The sequence below is a fragment of the Gallinula chloropus genome (genome assembly GCF_964237585.1).
Source record: "Gallinula chloropus genome assembly, chromosome: 2".
Lineage (NCBI taxonomy): Eukaryota > Metazoa > Chordata > Aves > Gruiformes > Rallidae > Gallinula > Gallinula chloropus.
Window position 1 is genome coordinate 62,899,633 of NC_140086.1, and position 25,306 is coordinate 62,924,938.

Sequence of the window (25,306 nt, forward strand, 5' to 3'; positions counted from 1 at the left end):
AAAAGTAATCCTGGTGCATGCTAGTACTGAGAAAATGTACCACATTTCTCGTATATATATATATATAGGCACATATATATGATAAATGTGTGTAAATGGCATATATGTATGTTGAATATGCATGTTAATGCGTATAATAATACTTATGGGTTTATTATGACAGCTTTAAGTTTTCAGAAATTTTTTTTTTGGCCACAAATATCTTCTCTTTTCTATTATTTTTTGTGCAATACTGTGTTGACCTGTATTACTGAGGGGGTAAGGCAGTACTTTAGGTTTTAAACTTCTGATCTGAACTGAGTGCTAGTGATGTATGCAGATTGTGTAAAATGTTGTGGCTAGTTTGAGTTAACTGGCATTCAGTTTATTTTCAAAACAGAGATGCAGATAAATCTCAAGCGGGCTGGAAGGATTTTTGGTTGGTTTGTTTATCTGGGTTTTTGCTTAGTAGAAGTTGGGCAGAGTGACTGTCATTGTGAAGATTTTGATTGAATAAGCCTGTTCATATAATGTAATTACCACAGATTGAGGTATTTGTTTCTTTCCTGTCAAAAAAATTTTGCCCATTAGGTTGTTTACTGTCACTCTACTGAATGCTAGTTTTCATACAAGCAAGAAATAAAGGCAGGCTGGAAGGGTTGTATTTGGGGAAGCAATAACACTGAAAAGCAAAAACCCTGAAAGGTTTCCTACATTTATGTGAGTGAACAGGAGCTCACAGTGCTTTCACGAGTATCCAGGAGCAGCCAGAAGTCCTGGCTGGAACTGGAGAAGGCAGAGCATGGTGTGAAATGTACTCTGGTACTCCAAGTTTAAAGCAGTGTTTACAGTTGAAAGGTGGTTAGAAAAATGTGATGGTTTCCCAAAGCGAGATGAAAGGAACTGGATCTCTGTAGCTCATCCACTACAGGTGCAGATAGCAGAGGATCCTTCATCTGGGCAAGTTGTGTTGGAAATGTAATGTCAATCTGTTAGCTGTGTGCAGGGATGTGAGAAATACAAGAGTTTGTTAAAGTGAGGGTGATTGGCTATCAACTCGTCTGCAATTACAATGTTGCTTTCCATGGGATTTCACTGTCTCTGAAAATCATGTTTTAGTACAAAAAAAGAGTTAGGGTTTGAGGAAAGCATTTTTTATCAACTCTGTTATCCATGAGGTCAAGCTACATGTTCAGTAGGAGTTTGCATTTCTGAAAATCAATGGCTCTCCTTTTCTAGTTTTAATTACATTATTGCAGTTTTGATTTAAATACAGTGCTGTAAGTTTTGTGGCACTTTCTGTGAGAAGAAACACCTGCAAATTTTTGGTGAGTAACTGAGGTTAAGAATTTACAATAATACGTACTGGTTTCATGAGAAGTTTGCTTTCATCATAACCACTTGTATTTCTGGGAGAAACTATCTGGGGACTTTGCTGTTTTTCAATCAAAATACTGCACTGTCTGTGTACTTCTTGCACATTGCATAGCAGGGTATAAACAGGGCAGAAGACCTTCAAAGTGCTCTCCCTGTGAGGGTGAATTTGATTCATACTGACAAACAGGGGAAAAACTCGGTCAGTTGCATCACTGTGTTTGGTTTTATACTGTAAATAGTGACATCCATGGAGCTGCTAGAAGTCCTTTAGGTCCTTCTCTGTAGAAAGAAGATGTTTGTTCCTAATGTCCTGGAGAAAAACTTCTGAACAAGGTTTATTTTGTGGAAATAAGGTCCCTACAAGGTGCTAAAATTTTTAAAACTTAGTGGGCTAGATAATTAACATTTTACCTCATATGCACCTCTGAAACCTTCCATTTCCATGTCTTGCAGTAAGCATCTTTCTCAAAATGTCAGGCACTGCATAATGGAAGAGTGTGTTCTAATTTCAGTTCTCTATTAGTAAAACATCTCAATAAAAATAGGTTGCTTCCTGCGTATATTTCATTTAGCTGTTGAACGCAATGCTAATGTACCCTCCTGTACAAAATCCTTTGAAAATACAGAAGCATTGCTATTCTGCACAGTGAATTTAGACTTAACCAAAGATCCTTTATGAGTTTCCCTTACTTCATGATTTTTATCCAGATTGCCACATAATAGATGAGGACAGCAGCTAGCTCTGGTATCAGGCAGCTGCCGCTCCGCATTGAGCTACTGAATTCAGCTGTTCACATGGGCTGCTTAAAGCGGTGCCATTGGCTGGGAAGAGGGCAGAGCGTGACCCCCTGCATCCAGCCAGGAGGCCGGGGCTGAGCCCTTCTTTGTGGGGAAGAGGTACCCAAAGCCCTGACTCCTTGGAGCTTTTACTGTTCACTAGTGAACTGGCTGACTGGCTGAGCTCTGCTACGTGGGAGAGAAGAAAGAGATGATGGGGCAATAATGACCATAGGCAGCACTTACTGTGGGGACCTTCAGGCCGACCGTTCTGGCACAAACTTGCTCCAAGGCTCATCGTTCCTCCCATGTTTCTCTGATGCTGACTTTGAAGTCCCAGCTCTGCAAAGCGCCCATCTGTGCTCTGCGACCCCAGACCCCCAAACAGTGCTGGGGTGCTGTTCTCAACGCAGCTGACATACTGTGCTGAGGAATCTGGTCAGTGCCAAACTAGGTCTTGCCAATGTAACCGTGGAAGCGTCTGCATGGGGGAAAGTTATACTACTTTTAGGCTCTAGGGGAACAACAGTATTTTCTGGCTTACAGAGTCAGGCAGGTATGAGAACTTCTGCTCTGTGCACTAAGAGCATCTATTTTCCCACTGTCCTATAGACCAGGCACTCTGTTTCTTACTTTTAGCACAATGCCCAATTTTTGGTAGCAGAACTATTATGTCTAAGAACAGCAGAGAAGCAATAGGAGAGGGAAGACAAAGTAAACAAAATCCACAGCTTCTCATGCTGACAAGATGTCTGGGCATTTTATGGTGCTACTAACCTTCCACTTTATTCTACTCTCTTAGCAAAGCAGATCAGTGCTGCTAAGAATCAGACACTGATGCAGAGGGTTGTGGTATTGCGCTTCATTGTTGCTTTACAAATGAAGTCTGTGCAAGCACAGTCACCACTGAAAGCTTGAATAAACCAGTTTCGTCTTTTCCTTGAGATAGTAAAGTTTGTTTTCAACCTTGTTGTGGAGAAACTTTGTGTCTCGTTGCAGTAGCATACCACTAGAGGTTATTATTCACTGTTCTAACGCCTACCCAGCTTTTTTATTTGGGCTGTGGTGTGCTATTCCTATCTAGGTGGTTATCAGTATTGTGAGATGTGCTTGCATAAGTGATAGAATGTTCATGTTGAACAGCTGGTGGTCCCAGAGGGTGGTGATCAGTGGCATGAAGTCTTGTTGGAGGTCAATAACTAGTGGTGTACCCTAGTGGTCAATATTGGGTCCAGTCCTTTCCAACATCCCAACCTAGATGATGGGACAAGAGTGTACCATCAGCAAGTTTGCCAACAGCACAAAACTGGGAGGAGTGGCTAATACACCAGAGGGTCATGCTGCCATGCAGAGGGACCTCAACAGGCTGGAGAAATGGGCTGACAGGAACCTCATGGAGTTCAACAAGGGGAAGTGTTAAATCCTGTACCTGGGGAGGAACAACCCTGTATTCTGGCACCACTGTATTCTGGGGGCTGACCGGCTGAAAGCAGCTGTGCAGGAAAGGACCTGGGTTCCTGGTGTTGGAAAAGATGGGTAACTGCTGGGGAGGAATGGACTTCTAATGGCAACATGAAATGTGCAGTTAGAACAGCAATGTGAGTGCGTTGCTGTGCAACGGATGTTAGACATAAAAGCCCTTTTTTATCTACAGCCAAAAGAGGTTTTCCTTTCATCTCAAGCAGTAGCTGCATTTCTTGGGAGAAACTTGCCGTCCATCTCCCTTACTTCATCCCAGTATTGTCCTTTATAGAAATGTGGGAGCTCTTCTGGACCTGCACTGTGGAAAGGAGGCTCACGCCCTTCCCAATGTATCAGTCTTTGACAGAGGAAGTCACACCGGCGTGTTGCACAGGAAGTCCAGGCTGAGCTTTCCAGCTCCACACGTTTCCTGCTCAGCTGCAACGTGCCTGAGGACACATCCCTTCTCCTCTCTCGCCCTGTATAGCACAGACAGGACAACAATCCCATTAAAGGGGATTGTTGTGGGTTTTGCATGGAGTCTGAAACCTTTCTTCATGTCTGATAAGAAGATTCACTGCAAGACATGAAATAAAGCCAGAATTTCTGCTGTGTTTCTCTGCATCAGCAGTGAATACAAACCCATAGACTATCTATAGCTTCAGACTAATTAAGCGTCTCTAACGAGTGCCCTTCCTGTTACTGCAGAGCGTGGATAAATTGCCAGAAATATATATATTTGATTTTCAATATGGAAAATGGATTATAAGGACAAAAGCATGCTTACATTAGGGAATAGTAATTTAACTTAGAAACCTCTGGTTTAGCCTTACTGGAACACAGGCTAACCTCTTAAAAGCTGCATTTATTTGTTTGTGGTTGTAACTCAGAGTGGAACTCAAAAAACCAGAAAGACTTTCCTCAAACAATTTCTTTTGGTCTGGGCTCTACGTTGCCAAGTTTCAGAACAAAGGAAATCTTTATCTCAAAGTTTATAAACTCCTGGAAGTGAATTTTGTAATACAAAGCCTGTCAAATGCTTAACTATCATCACTTTTGCCACACTATAATATTTTAGTTAGATGTTTATCATGGCATAGCTTTAATGAAAATACAGCGCTGTTTAAAATCACAGACCTCTGTGTTTAGTCATATGAGATGAAGTGATGTAAGTACACACATACAGAGTTTTGGGGGTGGTGGGTTTGTGTGTGTGTGTGAAACATACAATAACATACTTGTACAGTGCTCAGTAGAAGACTCCTAATAAAACAGACAGTCAAAGCACACTGAATAATTAAAAAAGCATCTTATATGCAGTACATTTTTGTCATGTCATATTTAAAGGTATTACTTGGCTTCAAAAGTGCTTGGATTTGCCAGTTGTTACCTTCAAGGTTTATGTTATTATTGGGATTGCTGCATTGCAACCTAATATGAGAGGCCATTTGTAATGCCTTGTGATCTCATGCTCCTCATTTCTGATTAAGCATTTCTGGCCTTGTCACATGGAAAACTAGATTTTTAAAAAAAAAAATTATTTCCCATGATAAATATATCAGTATGCTGGCATGTTTAGTCACCGATTTTTACTGATGACTGAATAAATGAGACTTCAGGATTGCTCTGTTTAAAGTGGTTGGAGCAAATTCACAAATCAAAGGAGATAGAACTGGCCTTTTATGACTTGAACAGGCTGGGTTTTCTTCACAACTCTTACATAGGTTTCTACAGATCCTTTATATATTTCACAGAAATATTTCAAAGTAAAAAGTTTTATATCTTTCCTTAACATAGTATGAGAGCTGAGCTAAAAGGACACAGATATTTTATTTCAGATTTGTATGCTCTGCTTTAATCCACTGCCCTTTAAAGTATAACCCATGGTAGAAGGTTACCAGATATTCTCCTGCTTTCATTGCAGCGTACACTATCCTTTTTTAAAATTGTATTATTGTTTAAAATAATAATGCATGTTTCATTTTAACAACATTTATGAGCATTGTAAGTTTAGGGCTGAATCCTGAAAGATGCTGAGGACCAATATTTCCCATATTTTTCAGTGAACATAAGTGTCTTTAACATACTCAGGACTCTGATCATTATACTGGTGTATAGCAGATGGACATGACAGAGGGTGAGCTTTGGCAGCACCGTAAGGCAGACATCAGCTTTACTATGACCAACTCCAAGGGAGAGACAAGCATTCCAACAGAACTTCAAGCTGCTACTTCCAGTTTATTTTGGGGATCCTTTTTTTAGGTGCCTGTTACTGAGGTATTTCTAGCAGTGACAGGTAAAACAATCAGTTGCTCAAAATACTACTGTTGTCTGATTTGGATATTTGTGAAGTATTACATATTTGTAGAGTTCATTTAAGTGTGTGTACTTTTTTTCAGGTAAACTAAATTGCTAGTCCTAGTTTGACAATATTAAAAGTGTACAGTACTAAGAAAGTTTAAAAAAACTTTGTACAGAAGCTGTTATTTTGATTCAAGAATAAATATAATGATTATTTCCAAGTTAAATGAAGAGGCAGTATATTTTATATGGGATTCATCACAGACTTTGAATAAGTAGGAAATTCTAATGCAAAATATTTTTTTAAATGAGGCTGCACAATTTTAGAGTGAAAATTAAAATTTACTGTCATATGGATCTCTGAGTAAAAGAAATGTGAAAACTTTTTCACTTCATCTTTTCAGTAATATCATTAGAAACTTTTCTTTGAAATGCATAAAACTAACTATATATGTATTCTGTCTTTTATGAATGAAAACTCCATTTTTCACCCACAAAAACTGTGTTTAAGGTATAAATCAGAATCTATGTGTATTTTGAAAGAGGTATAAACCTGAACAGGTCAATTCTATTTTCTAGAAACAGTTTTTAAGGTGAGATGAGAGTTGGTGCATTATCCTTACAAAAATCATTCACAGCAACTCCTGTGGAATGTAGGAACTGTGTAGGAAAAGTTTGTGTGAGCTCCATTGGGAATGTTGCAGGCATCCCTGCATTTCAGGTTTGCTAAGTTAAACACTTTTGCATAATTCCTGTCCATCACTGACTAATATTTAGAAAATTTAAAATTATAAGACTTTTGTAAATGTGAAAAAGTGTTCCTTTTTAAGTGCTTCTGGTATGGATGTATTACTCAGATAACCTGAAACAGTTTTGGGAGCCCTTGGAAGCCAAAGGACAAGGGGCAATGGCTGCAAGTTGGAGCACAGGAAGTTCCGCACCAACATGCGGAAGAACTTTTTCCCAGTGAGGGTGGCAGAGCCCTGGCACAGGCTGCCCAGGGAGGTTGTGGAGTCTCCTCTGGAGATATTCAAGACTCGTCTGGACGCCTGTCTGTGTGATCTGTTCTAGGGAGCTGCTTTGGCAGGGGTTAGACCCAATGATCTCTTGAGGTCCCTTCCAACCCATATGATTCTGTGACTCTGCGATTTATGCAAAACCAAAGAGGATGCAAAAATTGGGCAGATAGTGGAAAATGAGTAGCAACTTCTCCCTTTCTGTTATAACACCAGGTTTTATTTGAACGACTAGTAGGGAATAAATTGCCATGTAACTTTTTCTTTTTTTTCTTTTTTTAATCATTTTTTAGGTCTAACTGTGCTGAAAATATCCGTAAACACATTTTACATACAGGAAAGCATGAAGGAGTAAAAATGTACAACTGCCCTAAGTGTGACTATGGAACCAATATCCCTGTGGAGTTTCGTAACCACTTGAAGGAACTGCACCCAGACATTGAGAATCCTGATCTGGCGTACTTGCATGCTGGTAAGGTCATTCTTCCCTCTGCTTACAAATTCTTCTCTTTTCTGTATAATCATGCTTCGTTGATTGCCAGCTGTTGTGTTGTTATCATTTACTCTGAAGAAGAACATGATTTTGAAATGGGCTTAGTCCTCTTCAAGTTTTCACAGGGGGCGAAGGTTACACACTAAGCACTGAAATCCACCCGTGTTTCACAAGCACAACTTGCAGTTCAGTCATAAACATCAGAAGTGCGTGCTATCTAGATGCCTCATTTTGAAAGCTAGTTGGACTTTGATAGAGAATGTTTTTTAACATTTCTATTAAGTTCCTCTGCCCACCCTATTCCTACAAGAACAGAAGAAAACCAAAATTCCTTAGGAAATACAATGGCAAACAAATGCACTTCTTTAAAAGTTATTAGATTTAATTACCAAAAAAACCGCAGTGTTCAGCATTGGATCAACTTATATGCCTGTGTTGAGGCTGGATGTTGGAAAACACACACATGGAAGACACTGGAGGAATGCAAAACAAAAACATTGCTTTGGAAAAAGGAATTAAAAGAAAAAAATCATGGTGTTTCCTGTTTAGGAACAAGATTTCTTTATTATTACTATTTTTTTAGATTTTCTGCAGGTCAGAATAGATGGCAGAGGTTTAATGGTAGCATCATGTTATGATATGAGTTCAGTAGCAAGAGGTTAGGAGAAATAATACAACATTAGTTTAGAGCTTGAATGAAATGTGATCTTTAACTCAGGAGAGGCAGATAACTTAGACATCACTGGGCGAGAAGACAAGTCAGAGCAGTGGGATAAAAGAACAGATGGTGAGAAGGAAGAGTTGGGGAATCCAGAGGAGGAAGAAGCGATGTGGGCCAATTTTTTCTCTAAGATGAATAGTAATCTTCCACTGAAGTACTACTGCTGGTACTGCTTTGTCAGAGTTGAATCTTCTTCTGTAAGGAACTGATCTCATAATTTTTTGAGACCCTCATACCTGTAAAAAACCTCTTGACCTAGAGAGCTTTCATTCAGCTCTGTGCAGTGTGTACACTCCAGTTATTTCAAAACCTCTCCGTCTCCTCAAAATGACTGCTTGCTTTCCTGACTAGAGGCAGTGTATTATTTGTACCATATATTTCTATTTGCCAAGTATTCCACTTCATTTTGGAACCAATCATCATGTCATGTCAGCATATGGTGGATAATATCTGGATGTGCAAACAAAATGCCAGTTGGCGGAATACCAATTTCAAAATAGGTCAGAAAACTGATCACATTTCACCATAGTTCTCACTAAAGTGAATGAATATTCAACTCAGAGCTTAAATGCAGACACTGTTGGAATTTTACTGTAGCAATTCCACTTAAAATAATACAAAAAGTTAAAAAGCTTTCAACAGACAGATACACAGACATAACACGTATATAACACCACTAGAATTGTACCATTTTTTCAAAATTACAAAATTCATCTAAGTTTTCACATTACTTCAAGACTTCAAGGCAAATAAATTGCTCATTGCAGCATTGCCATGGTTCAAACTATTTGATTTGCTTATTTTGGCAACATAAGAAAACTGTCATCAGTGCCTTGTGTATTAATTATATCTATTTTTTATACATTCGTTGCTATACTGGAGAAATCTCCTTGCACTAAACAGGGAATGTTTGTACTGTACGAACACCTTAGTACTGGCAAGAGCTGGTTGTCACCTAATTATTGCCAGGATAGCCTAGAACCGGTATACAGCAGAAGTGTGTTGAACTATTGTTTGCATAATCCCATGGCTGAAAGGGTGATACTGTATTTTCCTTTCAGGAAGAAACACTATTAAAGAGGGACCTAGGTGATAATTGTGCATTCACATCAGAGTTAAATGAAAGGGGTTTTCATTTCCTCCTTTCATCCATTTCTGACTGCTGGGCATCTGAGAGTTAAAGGTTTTAGAGAAGATTTTGAGAGTAACGAGGGGATGACTCCCATGTCCTGGCAAGCATCCCTTATCAAAATAAGATTTGTTCTGTGTCTGGTTCGCAGTTACTGATTACTTACTGGTCATTGGCTGCACGCACAGAGAATCCACAACATGACATAGAACCCTTTAGGACAAGAGGAGTATGAAAGTGTCATACAAGATTGATTTTTTTTTTTAGCTTGATCATATTTGTTTGTCTTTTGTGTTCTAATGTTGCTTTGTAACAGTAATGCCAGCCCCTTCGCTTCTTTGAGTGGAACAGAAATAGAGTAAGTTTTGTCATTTGCAAAGAGACAGACACCAACTGCAGCCACTTCACAGGACCAGTCAGGAACTCCTCCACCACAACAACCCACCAAGAGTGGAGCTGTGGGGTACCTTTAGGATGTGGCTGGGAGTTAAAAAATCAAATCTGTTTCTCATCTGCGAAATAAAGATTATCAGTTAGATTTCTAATTCAAAGTTAACGCTCTTTATAGTGTTGTAATACTAATTTCTGTTTAGCTTTCTTTAGCAATTAGTATACTGCTTTATGGGGTCAATGGCAGTAAGGAGCTAAAGTAGCTGCGTTTCTAAAGGTGAGGTTGCAGAAGGTGAAAGGCAGAACAAGTTAGCTTCTGTGCAAGTAAGGATCATACTGTAATTGATAGGTGGTAGCGCTTTCTATTCTGTGTCTTTGAAATCCTGTATAATGAGAGGAATTGATGTATGGAAATGCTACAAAGCTACGTCTTCAGACTTTCTTTTTTCCCTTTTTGCTGTGGACATAGAGATATTTAACCATACAACTATATTCCTTGTAAACCTTATGAAGTACCATTATATATTTTAAAACAGGAAGAATTTAGAGACTACTTCTGTCTAAAAAATGACTGCATTAGAACAGCAGACCTTTAGTGCACGCAAACCAACAAAGGATTATGTGCATCTGCACATAAAATTATGGCTTGGATTTACTAGACTGCACTTCAAATACCAATTTACACATTTAACCTCTAATTTTTATATACATCGTCATCAAATCTGTCTTAAAATGTCTCTTTGTGGTGTTCTGCAAGAGTTTTATGCCTGTTTCTTGATATCCTTTGTTCCATTTCTCAAAATCTGTTTTGAAATTGAAATCCAGAAATCCCATGTTTGCTGATTATCCACAATATTAATTTATTTCCTTTTTTAAAAAAATCACATTTAAGAAACTGATAGATTTTATAGCTGTTCTAGAACAGAAGTGGACTTACTAACAGGCTCAGGAATCCTGCAGTCAGTGTGTGGAAATTTTAGTTATGGAAATTGGGTTCTAATGGAAGCCATTTTATCAATGTGCAAATCTGAAAAATTGTCATTACAAATGGGAAATTGATACAGCAAGTGAATTGTTGGATCATGGTAATGACTAGTTTCTTGGAATATTTTCTTCCAGCCAATGCTGCACCTCAGTACTGAGTTTAACTGAGCCTGAATGCTTTGAAAGTGGGACAGAGGGAGGGCCTGTACCTGTGGTAGAACTTGAAAGGGGGCAGTAGTCCAGCTGTCTTTCATAGTGCTTTGTCTGCTTTGCAGCAGCATCACTTGGTTGGGATAATTTCAGTTTGAAATAAACGTTCATTGTTTAGGAGCTTTTGTCTTATAAACATTATGATACTATTATGATGCATTATTTATATCCAAAGAGTGTAATATCCATAGGTTGACATCACCATTATTCCAGTAGCTGCAGAGACCATGGCATCTCACTGTATGCATAGTAGTCTTGTGTGGATGCTAAATGGGCTGTAAGGCAAAAAGCTCTTCAGAGAGAAGAGCAGTTTTATGATCATATTGAAAGTTGCACAGTGATACTGTTTTTTTCTGTATCCTTTCTGTCCTGCACTGTTAGAAGTGCACATGATCTCCGAGAATGAGTGCTACTCTAGGAAATCCGAATAACTCAATTTTTTACTGTTCTACTCTTGCTCGCCCTCTGCCATGTTTCCCCATGTGCAAAATACGTGCAATGCCAACACAGCTTGAAGAACAAAGCTTTTGCTTGAAAATGACTTCACAACAGTCAACTATGTGTTTAGGGAACTGCTTAAGATACTGAACAGAAAATTTAGAAGTTTTTTACTTGATTTGAAATTAGCAGTTATGCAAAATCTTTCTTGGAAGTCTTTTCTTATTAAACAAATCAGGGAAGACAGATAAATTCCTTGTACTCTTTGGTAAGTCACTTTTTTTTAAAAAAAGTAGTGATACTGTGCTTACGAAGGACTCAAGTTGCCCAGTGTGCTCTGAGGGAGTCTACCGCCCTTGGCACTGAGAGAAGGAATCGAGGATTGTTTACTTTTACAGATCCTGAAAGAACCAAAAGCATGATCTGCTTCCCCTTTCTGCACAGTCGTGTTTTGGGGAATGCTTGGAAGTACAGCTTTGTGTGCCTGTGCCTCTGTGAAAATTATAGGTGCCTCTGGGGTTGGGCATCCAAAGAACAAAGATCGTGATGATCGTGTTTTGGCAGTTGGCTGCCTACGTGGTGATTGAGTGCTTAGTGCTCATGAAGAGTTACATAATTCATGACCAAAATGATAGATAGGTACTTGATTATAGTGTATGAGTTGCTTCACAGGGAGAAAATATCAGACGAGCTACTCTTAATCCAGCTGGAAAAAGCCTAAGAAAAATCAGTTACTGAAAGCGTAGTCAGACAAATTGAAATGAGAAACAAGGTGCAAACACTTAAATATGAGGTCGATTGAGCTCTGGCAGTAACTAGTAGAAGAAATTATCCCCGTTCCATTTCTTTGAGCCTTGAGAAGACTGGGTGTCTTTCTGGAAGATAGGTTTTAGAAGGGCCCAGGGTTGCTGGGTTCACCACAAAACTAATTAAGTGTTATTTAAGGGGCTTTGCTATACCAGAAGTCAGACTATTATCTAATAGTCCTTTCTGCTCTTAAATCTTAGAACAGTTTTAATCTACAGCCTGTTGGTAAGGGTTGTGTTTGTGAATCTAAAGTGCTTAGGTGTTGTGATAGCAAAGGGAAAGCTGAGGAGACACGTAAGTCCCCCAAAGTGTTCTTTCTCATACAGATGCCATTCCCATCATCGGCAACAAATTCTTAAAATCTTTGGGCCTGAAGTACCACTGCCAGAATATAGATACACTTGCCTAAGATGAGTTTCTTTCTGGTATGTTGTTAAATCCTTAATAAAATATATTGGAACATTTATTTATTTAAGGCGTTTGAAGAATCCTTATGAAATTTTTCTCTTTCAGTTGGCAGTTCCCTTATTGTGTTATTGGCTCCTGGGATTTGAAACTGATGAAGAAACAGTTCAGTTAATCATCTGTTTACTAACCTGGGCCTACATCCTGCTCTTTTCTTCTTTAGACTAGAGGAACAGAGTTAGAGGATGGTTTAGTTTTTTTCTAGAGAGCAATGAAAATGAGAAGAGTGTACTGCAAGGTCTCTTTTATGAATTTTTTTAAAAAGATTTTTCTAAACTTTTGAAGTGCACTTTTCAAAGGGCTGTGCTCTCCACGTTCCTCTTTCTGTTTGTTTAGTTTTTGGGAAACAAGGCCGTGCTAACAACCTGCAACGCAATTACATCATCAACAAGGGACAAAATTGTGATCCTATCAGTTGTAACACTTGCAATATTCATGAAGGGAATTCTGAAAGTTCAAATAGTTAATCCCAAACAAAATTGTGATCTTTATCCCACTTGACAGCTACATTTATCAAATTATTAAGAGAAACAAATTGATTGCTAAAAGTTATGGTGTGATCTATTATGTGATTTTATCAAGGTATAACTGTATTACCAAGTGGAAACTGCAGACTTATTCAGAATGTGAAGTGGACACACATAACCTGATAATACAGCTATTATACTAGTATCCTACTCCTTTTCTGCTTTTAAATTGTTCTTTTATTTCCTCGTCCTTTATTTTACATCTTCTGATTCTTGAGTAGAAAATATAAAATTAGAGAAAGTGAAATATTAAAAACCTGTTTACTCTTACACTCCCTCAATTCATCATCAAGTTGGTGAATGCTTTCTATCGGTGAAATAATTGAAATACAATCAGTTGAGTACCTATGCAAACTTGTACTTCATACATCAAGTAAAGTCTCCAAAGAACGGATACGTTTTTGCTTGCAAGTATATTTAACTTTTTTCTTGGAATAGTTATGTTCTTATTTTTTTATCACTGTTTAAATAAAATACTTTAAATGCTGTGATTCAAAACAATATTAGAAGTCTGTCATTGCTAGATACAGGCAAATCAGGTAGAAGCTTTTACAGTAGCGGAATATTGCTTGGGTTTCCAGTCAGATAAAACGTTTTTGATGGCTGGTGTACTTTAAAAATAAAATAAAAAAAAAAAAGGCAGCAGCAGCTCTGCTTCAAACAGGTTTGCTCTTGTCATAGCTATTAGTGCCAGTCTTTCAATAGCACGTCATGTTGATTGGCAGACACTCCCTTTCCTCTTTTGTGAAGAATAATAATTTTAGTGTGTGCTTGAAATAAAAACCTAGTATAAATGATTTTCTGTTTGTAAAGGAGAAGGTAGGTTCCTTATAACCTTATGTAGATTATGTATTATTGTGTTTCAGGAAAAAATAATGTACGTTTGAAAAAAAACTAAAACCTAATTAATTTGATTATTTTTATAGCTGTCTTCTATTAGAAGTCTTTATATGCCTAGCAGAGCTTTCATAGACAAAGGTGATCATGAATGTAGAGTTGGTTCTTTCCAGGCAAGAAGTAAAGTTAAAAAAAAAAAAGGTTGTGAAAATAATTATTTCTTTTTTGTAATATGTAGCTGCTGCTCTTAAAGAGCTTAGGGACTCCTCTCATAGTCCCTTAGTTGCTTTTCCTGAACAGTCAGCGTATATTGCTGCTGAGTGACATGAAAGAAGGTTTTGAAATATTTTGATGCAAATATTACATCATCTAATATGCAAAATGCACCACTATTAATATTAATTATACTCTATAAGTGGATGGTATCCTCAGGTAAGTGTGAAGGCCATGGATTTCATTAAAGAAAAAATGTTTAGAATATACTTCTAAAGGAAAAGGAAAATACTGCCTATACCAAACTCTGGAACATCTCTTAATACCTCTGCTCTGTAGAGACATAATGCCTGTCATGCTGTGCTCCATTTTTCCATCAGATAATTGGCACTAAGCTGCAAGGCCATCGTTCAAGTGTTTTCCATACTGTGTCCAGCACCAGTGGCGTTCTTAGCCACAATCTTCCATTCTGTTCAATGCCTTTCTGCCCACGGCTCACTGCTCTGAGGTTTTCCTAATTGTAGTTCTTCCTTTCTGAAGGACTATCCCAGCTTATCAAAGGGCCACTAATCATTTGCAGGTTGAGCAGCTTGAATCTCTTTGCCCACGTCTAAACACTTAATCTGAGTGCTGGCGTGCACCTACTTTCCTGTCCTCCTCCTCTGCAGCATTCCAGTTTCCATGGTGGGCAACCATTCAGCTGACCTGTGCCACCCCAGCCAATACTGAAACTCATCATCATTTTAAAATCCTCCTTTTTAGCCTTGTATCTTCCCTTTAAAACACCCTTGGATGGGCATCAGCTTTGCAAATTCCTTGCATTGGTGTTGGTCACCTCGTGCCAGACCCCTGCTGGTGTTCACAAAGGTGGTTGGTTGCCTCTGCAAGGATGTCAGGTTCACTGGTGAAAAGAAGGTAATCATACTCCAAGCTATTATTTCATTACACTAATAGATAAAATAGCCTTCATGACGAATGAGACATATGATTGCCTGTTTGGTGCTAAAAATAGGGTATCCTAACATAAAACTTCTGAAGAAAGACTGAAATATGAAAGTGCCAAAGTAAAAGAAAACCCTTAAGACATGACAGCAAACTAGGAGAAGAAGAATATTTAATCTTCTAGAAAATATATATGTACATTAGTATGTGGTAAATATAAATCATAAAAGGAAATATTAGTACTCAAATATCAATGTATTAAAATTCTGAAGCAGGCACACAAACCCAGGTTATCAGGCTCATCAAGAAAGCATTTTGAACACCCAATAAAAAGAAAAAAAAAATTAACTTTGCAGTAGGAATAAAAAATAAAGCCGTATAGTCTACAGAACTATTTCAGGATAGTTTTATGTGGAGGTTGTCCTATACTCTGAAAATTTAAATTATTTCCTATTAGGAGAATCTCTCTTAAGAATAGATGTCTTAGTGGATCATCCAAGGAAGTTATGCTGGAGTCCTAAGAAATATAAAGCATTTTTTTTATTAAAGCAAATACAAGGTGTGAGATGCAACTTGAAGAATATGAAAATGTTGTCATAAAGTGTGTGCTTTTAAAAAATATAGATATACAAAAAGATATAGTTTACATAGAATATATAAATACATATATTTATAAATATATAAAATAGGTGTGTTTCAATATACAATATAATTTGCATAAATATTTATAAATTTGTAAACAGTAAATATCTAAGCATAACTCTAAATTACAATTAATAAATATAGCAATGGTGTCATCCCAGTTATGGACAAATTACTTCATTACTTGCAGATTTGAACTAACGGTACTTCCAAGATCTGAGGGCACTATATTTCAATATAATCACAGAGAAGAGTGTAGTTTGCCTGCAGAGTGCCACCAGCTCTTGGCCTCTCTGTGTGGCTGTACATTGTTTGGAGGACACTAAATTTTCTTTTCCTTTGACATGCTAATAACATCACAACAAACTTCACTGAAAGTCTACTTTTGATAAATAACTCATGATTGAGGAGCAGAGCCCTCAACAATAATTGGCATTCCATACTGATTTTTAAAATTGGAGGATGGAGGGGCTTTCTTTTTGTTTGCTTTCTTTTATCCAGTGTATTCTGCACCGTCTTCCCATTAATTTCTTGATGTGGCATCTTGGATCTTGACCTTTTGTAAGTGGGATGACTTGTCTGTCTGATACACATGTTCTTCTTTTGTACTTCTTCTAATTTTTATTTTACTTCCAATAGTTCTTCATAATTTTCCCCATCTTTTCATTTACCAGATCTTTGGTACCTTTCAAATGCTAAATGCTCTCCCATATATCCTTAGTAACCATGCTGGATTTTTCTGTCCTTTTTAATATTTAGGTTTTATTGGATGAATGTAGATTGCACCTTCTCTAACTGTGCCTTAAATAATTGCCACTTAAGGGAATTAAGAAGTACAAGGGAAGGAAAATGCTGACCCATAGACTAAGCATAAGGAAAAAACGTTCCCACTGGGTCCAATTTCCTAAGAAGGACCATCAGGATAGTGACTAGGACCTGAAATTATGGGCTGAATGACCTCTAAAAAATTATCAGTTCAAAGAGGAGCTTGTCTGTAACTGTTTGCACTAAAGGAAATGAAGATATGTAGAAGTCTTGCAGAAGAAAGATTGCTTCACTTTCTTGGTGAACATATAAAAGCGTAATACGAAACTGTATCTCATATAAATACATCACATGTCAACTGTCTATAATTCGTGTATCATTTCAAAGAACCATGGAGGCAGATATCATATCTCTTAACTCCCAGTGGTCCAGTTAGTGGGGAACCCCCTTTTCTAAATGGGAAGATAGAAAGTACATCTTCTGAATTTGAGATATTTTATGCAGGTCTTGCATTTATTGGAAGGAGTGCATGCTCATCAATATCTAATGTCAAAGAAATGGGTTGTACTAAAGAAACCACTGCAGATTTAATACAGATGTTTTCATTCTCTGAGTCATTACCGTATGATTTTCATATAATATTCTCTGATAGTAAAAAGGGACCTTAAAGTGAGGGCAATTTTCATATAAATTGCATAGGAACCTGAGCATTAATGAAAACGTTGGCCTTCAGATAGTACAAATCACTGGCTCAGCCTCCACATGGCTGGATGAAAGCAGCGCTGGTTTAAATGGGTGCATTTCCAGTGGCTTGGGTGTGGGGGAGTACAGGAGCTGTAAGACATCCAGAGACAAAGTTCCTGGACAGGTTTCCACAGTGTAATAAAAAAGGGCTTCTCAGATATTTGAAGGAGATAATCATTTACTGTTTGTCACAATCCCTGTTTAAATACCACTTCAGAAACTTAGATTCTTATTGCTGATAGAGTCTGTCATTAATGGCCACTGTCGTGTACCAAAAGGAAGGAGTTGGTTGCTATATAGTGTTTGTGAATGTAACATATAATGTACTTACAAACAAGTCATTAAGATAACTACCATATTACATGCTATGCTATGTCCCTACCTCCTTTATACCTTGCCAAAATGGTACCTCTTATTCAAAGTCTAGGAACTAATAGCAGGTAACAGTTCTGAAAACACAGTTTATAGAAGATTTAAAAGAATTGATCTACTTTGAAGTGATAGTATCCAGAGGAAACATGAAATGAAAGCATCTTTTGAGAGCAGAAAAGATAAAACCTTGATTATCTAGTCATCTCAAGAGACATTGGAAGTTTTTAGGCAAACATTTTCAATTTCACATTGATTCTAGATCTATATCTATCTATATATATATGTGAAATTCAGAACCGAGTTCTAATGATTTAACTTAGGAGTTCTTAATCAATGGCACATGTAGAAAAAAATACTTCTGGTTTATTTTAGAATGTATGAGTAAAGTAGAATTAAAAAGGAGGAGCCGTCGTAAAATGTCTGGAGTCCTCACATATTTGTATCTGCCACCACCACAAAATGCCCATTGGATAAAGCTACTTCAAGTAAATTCAGTTTAGCCTTTTCTACTAAGGATTCATCTATAAATCCTTCCTTTTCCAATAGTTCCCAGTACTATATTATTTGTTGTTGACCCTTTCTTTAGTCATCCACCTTCCTTTGAGCAAATTCAGTCACTGTCAATGCTGTCAGTAAACTTTGCTGAGCAGTTTGTGCTTACTTCCACCCACTCAGGCAACAATCCTGAAATATGAGGTCAGAGATTTATCAGTGTATGAAAATCAAGAAATCTCAGCTATCTGTTATTCAGTACAGCCTAATTCGTAGTACGGATCAGGAATGCTAAGACAACAGCAGCACCATCCTCTAGCCTTTGTTGTGGCTGTGGGGGGTTGTTTGTTGCTTATGCTGTTTCCTGCAAAGCTTTTTGCTGTGGAAGTGACCCACTGATTACTTGCATTTCATTGAGTCTTGAGATAAAGAATTTTTAAACAAAATCTTAAATGTCTAGAATTATAAAATTAACCAAAAATGGAATATTGTTTAATAATTTAAAATATTCTTTTTTAATTAGAATAGATTTTGCAGGTGTAATGGATATACCCATTAACTCCGACTTGTATTTGTTAAATAAAGCTATTGCCATAGCTGATGGTAGAAGTGCACTGAAAAATATTTCTAAGAGAAGAATGGAAGAGAGGCACCAATAATTTCAGGAAGATTTGGTCAGGTTGGGGATACTAACTGAGTACTCGCTTACACAAACGGTAAATTGGTGCAACCAGTACAAAGTTCTTGAGGTCTGTGGGAAAGTAGAGAAAAGTAATGACACTTTGATGCCGTAAGTCAGACATCTAATTTGAAAGTCTTTTAATTGTGCTGCCATCTTCTCACCAAAAATGAGGAAAGAACCCTATTGATTTGGGGGGGCGGGGGGGGAGGGCGTGCTTTAGAATAAGGTGACTCAGGCTCAATCATGAATCAAGTGTTGAGAAATGGATGTGCAGGTGCACAAAACTGGCTCACAGCTAAAGATCATCCACTTTGTTGTGTCAGTGCCTGCTTTCTGTGGTGAGTCTGCTTGTAATATGCAGAACTAATGCTTTAATTGAATGTCCCCATTGTGACATGGGACACTTTTAGGCACGTTCAGGTCATTTGCAATTATTTTTTTAAGTTTTATCAACTTGCAGGCTTTCTCTTTGATTAAACTCACAACTTCTTCACCCCCTCCCTCCCAGGATTTTCAAAATGAATGCAGATCCTTTCATACTAGCAGTAATAGGAAAACTGAGCTAATTACAGTTATTTTTGCCAATATTTTTTAAAAAAATTTATTGTAGAATTTGCAATCTGATTGCTCCTGATGCTGATTGACTGGCAGAAATAGGTGTCTTTTTTGGCGAACACTAAAGTACAGATGTTATAGAAAGGAATGGCAAGTGTAAAATTGTACTTCAGTTTAAAAGGTAAAGTTTACATTGATAAAGCTTTTCATGCATTTGAATTTTGCTTTCAGTAACTTAACAGAGCATTACATTGCATTTCTCAAAGCACTTCTCTGTTTCTCCAAATACTGTTCTGTACCTGCCACTAACTTTACTGGACATACATGGTGAAACTTTAATAGCTGTATTTTTTTGTTAGGTTTTACTGATTTACATCAGTATTTCAGATACTGTTTCTTATTTTCAGAGAAAGGTGGGGTTTGTCCATGCGCCAATGCTCCACCTGCATTGTTAGAAAGAAATGTGAAAATAGATTTTAAAATCACACATAAGATTATTACTAATAGTCTTTGGCCATATAGGATGAATGGAGCCAAACTGTCATTTTCCAAGGATTTCTGAATATGAATAAACCCATATTAGCACTTACCAGTGTTGTTCAGGTATTTATTTACTACTAGACCCCAGGAATTATTTGAAGAAATGTCCTCAGCTTTTAAGATATCGTGGTAATTTTTCAGAAGCCTGAACTGTTTTGGGAAGGCCATGTTATCTAACTTATTTTAATTTAAAAATTCACATTAATTACATCTAAATAATCCAAATTTCTAATGTTTTGGTAAACAAAGTACAGTGTTATGTAGAAGAAATTGCAACTGTATGTTGTTGCTCTGAAATCCCTCACCATGCTACACCATGGATTGTAGACAGCGAGATGTTTTCCAATAATTAAAAGCCTCAGGCTTCTAAGATGCTTAGATCTAAATGCAGTTATTGTTACAGCTATATGAGGTAGGAGATAACTTAAATGGCACATTTTCACTTTCCAGTAAACTTCTATTTTTTTGCTTACTGGATTTTTAAGTGTATTGAACTGTTATGGATGTCTCTCAAAAAAGTAACAGCTGTGAGTTTCTAAATGATATTGAGAGACTGGATTTGTCTGAGTTGGGTATGTTTCTAATTCTATAAGCTAGAATAGAAATAGATATGTCATGAAATATACAACCAAATTTATTTCATCTGTCATTCACACACACTTATTTTGCCATAGAAATACTGTATTTATCTTTTGCACTTTGCTGAAAGTATCTGTGACAAATTTATGATTCTGTAATGTCATAATTTGGTTCCGTTTTTATCATAAAGAACCAAAATTCCATTGCCAATTTTTGTATTTAAAGGCTTGCTAATCTGCATCGATTTCTTAGTTTGGTATGGATTCTGAGTTGAAAAATACAGTACATCACTGACTGTTCTATCACCTGACAGCGACTGATAAAGCATCCGTGCAGAAAGTGTCAGAAAAGGTTAATATTTATTGATTTTATGGCGCTACAACCAATGTAGTTTTGCCATCAAAGATGTATGGCCACCAGCAATGGAATCTGTAAAATTGCAGGTTGGATGCTAGTTTTTATTATAACCTATGCTAGTATTGTGGCCTTAAAAAATGACAGATATTTAATTTAAGACAAAAGGCTTTGAATGTGCAGCTACTGTATACCTGGAACAGGAATTTAGCCTTCTAAAATGAAACCCTAGTGCAGCACTTTAAAGCTCAAGGGTGGGGGGGAAACACGCAACCTTGCATTGCAAATGACAATCACATTTAGCCTTTTCATCCACTTAACTACGTGCTATTGATCTGTAGAAGGTGCCCAAGCAAGTGATAGCTGAAATTATGAGCAATAAAGGGCTTGCTTCTTCAAACAAAAAAGTATATAATTAGTAGGAGTGGAGGAGGGGGCAGAGCCTGTGTTTGGTTTTAAAGGCATTTAAACAAGATGGACTGAGTGCAACAGCAGTGTTTAAGTGTATACAAGGAGAAATCTGGTTGCCTTGAAGCATAAATCCATGGTCTGGTTGCAGCTTGTGTGTAAAAATTAGGCGTGCACTCCAGCCTTTCCATTTATCTCCATCAGGGTTTGCCTGACAGAAAGACAATCTGTTGGTTTGCCTACATCAGCTAGGGAGAGGAAAATCTTGTGAAGCTCGGGTTCTTCTAAATGCATCCCTAGTTTGCATTTTTATTCTCCTTTTCATTTAGCTGACTTTCGATATCAACTTTTTCATAACTGATAGTTCTATTAATGTTTCTGGATGGTTTTAAAGAAGAGGGAAGAATACTCAACGAAGTGCTTGAAAGTCAGTCTACTCAAATACACGTAGATATGCACAGACCTTATACAAGCAGGCTTCTAAGGACTAGCAACAGGATCCAGCCCCAGATACTAAGAATCCTTGCTGAACTGATATTTATTTCAGAATTTCTATTTTTATGGTACAGTTTTGCGTGCAAATTTTTCTCCCGTATTTTCCTTTAAGGTTCAACGTCAGGGGCAGCAGTAACAATGGGTTTGTTTTTGAACAAAACCTAACGGTAGTTCAGCAGCAAGAAACTTATTCTAACCTGACCAGTAGAACAAATTGCATGGCATACAGTAAACATGCTTTAGATCGCCTCTTTTCTGTACCACATTTTTCTGTTGAGCTTTATACCACCAGTTTGTCTGGGTTCTTTTTCCCCAGACAGCTTACCCATTTTATTGTGCTCATTTAGAGGAAAGAAAAACTGTTTGTCTCCTTGAAAGGCAAGAGAACAGTGAGTGGAAAACTACTTTTATAGCTAAAATACCATTATAATATATGGCAACTAAAATTCTAAAATTGAAAGAGAAGATACAAGAGAAAATCTTAAATCATTTTTTTAAAGCCACTGACAATTTGAAATATTCCCCATGAAGATTTCTATTTTTTTGTCTTCCTTTCTTGAGCTTGGTAAAATGTGATTTTTAAAATGATTGTTAAAATAACTTGTTTAATTTCAATAGCTTAAATAAGATCCATTCCTCATATAACTCCACCTTTTTTATTTTAATGACTGTGTCATTAATCTAACATTTTCCATTTTTATTGTGCTTCATTTTTCCCCCCTTCTGATCACTTTAAATTATGACTGTGAAATGGCACGCATTCAGCAGCAGCAGCATGCTCTTGCTGTGTTTTTACATCCCTTTTGCCCCTTTATTCTCATGGTTTTAGCTTTCCTTACAGCCAGGTGCCAACAACATTGGGACTGTATGGTGTCCATAAGGGACTTCCTGGCTACAGCTCTGGATGGCATCTTAGTGACAGAAGGTTTTTCAGGCACGTTTATTTCATTTGTTGTAAATTAAAAACCAGTACTGTAAACCATGTGTAATACTTTATAACACCTTCACCCCAAAATTGCTCATTTCCCTGGGTGATGGTTGATATGTTATGTTGTTACCTGATTTTAATAAATGATTTTGTGGAATTATTACTTAATTCATAATGTAATTAAACTTTACTACCCAAGAATACATAACCAAAGCCATATATTTATTTTAGATTGTATAAGCATGAGAAGACTGCATTGTGTAAATCATTATCATTCAGTGAGTAAATAAAATAAATTTATTGTGAACTTTGCCCACGCAAATTTTATATAAAACTAAGGGATAAGTAGGACAAGAAGTAATTTGAGACCACAGCTCATTGAATGATCATGTATACTAATGGCAGAGCAGCTCTCTGTCCGTCCTCCTTGTGGCCATGTGAAATGGTCAGGAAAATCAGGAGCCCAGAAATTTCTTAGACTTCAAATTCTACTTGTAGTTATCAGGCTTTTTGATTGATCTTCAGACACATGATATGAAATGGTTTGTCAGGTCAGGTTGGGTTAGGGTTAGGATTAGGGTGCAGCTACAGTAACACTACTTCCCTGTCTGTGTGTCTTACCAGTAGTGCTGCAGAATCAGTAAGTGTCTACAACTGCTGAAATAAAGCACAGGACAAAAGGTAGTGGCTACTTACATGCTGTTAAGAAAAAGTCAGTGTGAGCCAGAAATTATTGCATCGTATTTCAGATCTCAATCGGGGTATAAAGGCAAAACAACATTATTGAAATCACCATATCTCTAGCCACAAAAACCCACGGAGTAGCAGAGCGTTTCCTCAGGAAGCAGCAGTGTAGCTCTACTTTGAGCATGAAAATGCTTTGGTGATCTTTAGTGCTCGCGTTACAGTGCTCTTGCTGCTCGTGGATGGGTTTGCAGCTGGTCTGGCTGCTGGCCCCTGGCTGTCAGCTATTGCTGCCCTGGGTACAAGTCAGCTCCATCTGGGAACCCACCTCACTGCACCAGTGGAGGTTGAATCCAGGGTGTTGGAGCTGGAGTGTGTGCACTTCAAAGCAGCGGTGCTGAGGGGCCAGCCTGGATTGCTCATCCCCAAAAGAAGCTGGGAGGAGACTTGCATTGGTGCAGCAGTGGGGCCTCCGCATCGTGGCGGGTTTGCCTCTGGCTGAGCCATCGTGCTGCAGGCAAGTGAGGGGTCTGAGGGCCTCTGTGCTTTGAAGCAAAGGCAGTTGGAAGTGATTTGCTAAAATCTCCTGAGTATTATTTAATTATTAGATGGGCAAGGGAAGTACCTCCTCTGGAATGTCGAGATGGCAACAAGTATTTGTGCTGATACAGGGTGGGAGATGGACAGAAATCTTTCCAATCACTCTCAAACCTGCTTGCTGCTCATATGTCTCCCTTCCCTGTGTCCCGTAGGAACAGAGCCCCTCAAATGAGGCATGAAGGTGTCTTGCTGTTTGGCCAATACTGTACCTGCCCTCACAGATCCGTAGGGTATGCCCTGGCATATAATGCTTAACAATTATTTTTTATTATTATTTACTTCAATCAATCAATTGCATTTCTATTTGCCCACTGTCTTCCTCAAGTATTTCTTGTTATAATGCTTTATGAATTAATTTATTCAGACTTTCTTGATCCTTCTTCCCAAAGTTGTAAATTTGATAGCTTTGCTATATTGACTGGAATATTCAACTGTAACAGAGCAGTTAGCATTTATTGTGATTTTATTGTTCACTTTTATCTCTCAGTTTTCATCTTTTATTAGAATTTTGAACTATATCATCTTGAGGGTAAGATTTACCCATAGTGCTAGGTACACGTTTAAAAAAGCTGATTAATTAACCTGTAATTCATCTTTCATCTTAAAAAGTTAGATTTTGGGTTTTTATACAACCAAGAATGAAGGGTAATAAGTAAGCATCATCTCCGTTGCAGTATATTTTTTCTCAAAAGACACTCGTAAGAGTTACAGTAGCCATCCCACCCCTTCCTTTTGCTTAAGGGAAGAGCAGCAATAATTGTCTATAGTGTTATGTTAAGACTTTGCCCCATCTCTTTTTCATTACTCTTGGGTCTGGCTATTACAGGCAGAGTTGGGAAGGTCCAGATACAGTCCAAATCACAGTTTTGTGATCACTAGTGCACTCTGCAATGATCCTGTGCTATTATATGTGATTGAAGCTGAGACGTTAGTATTTATGATCCCTGATCAAATAAAGGAATCTTTAAATTTTTAAATAGTCTTTAAATCTTAATTACCTTTAAATCCACTTTATGCCCTCTCCTTCTCTAGGATTATTTTCCTCTTGATTTTGTTGCATGAGGACTTCAGGCATTTTGGGGGAGTAAATAAACTGTTATTACTTACGTAGTAACTTTAGATTTCTTATAAGTGCAACTTTAAAAAATGTGTTGATATTAGAGTAAATACAAAATCCTGTATTTTTTTTAAACTGTAATTTATATAACTAATACATATAGTCAAATATAACTTTCATCCTGGGTATTTTATTTGGGAGGACTTAATCCCTTAAAATGCAAAAGTTTCCTATAAGCATTTAAGCCCAAAGAAAAATCTGACAATTTAAAAATTGATTTATGTGGATGATTTACTCATCCATTGTGGTTTTTCTCATCAGCAGCTTTTGCATGTTGGTTCA

The 25,306-nt window shown here is 37.5% G+C and overlaps 1 protein-coding gene across 1 annotated transcript in view; it reads left to right on the forward strand.

The window, feature by feature from the left end:
* ZNF407 (zinc finger protein 407) overlaps positions 1-25,306 on the forward strand; it is a gene marked incomplete at both ends in the record, with an annotated part of 319,806 nt that overhangs the window by 211,605 nt on the left and 82,895 nt on the right. Inside the window, one exon of the mRNA XM_084260279.1 lies at positions 7,205-7,383. Coding sequence (XP_084116405.1) covers positions 7,205-7,383 — 179 coding nt within the window. The remainder of the gene's footprint in view (positions 1-7,204; positions 7,384-25,306) is intronic.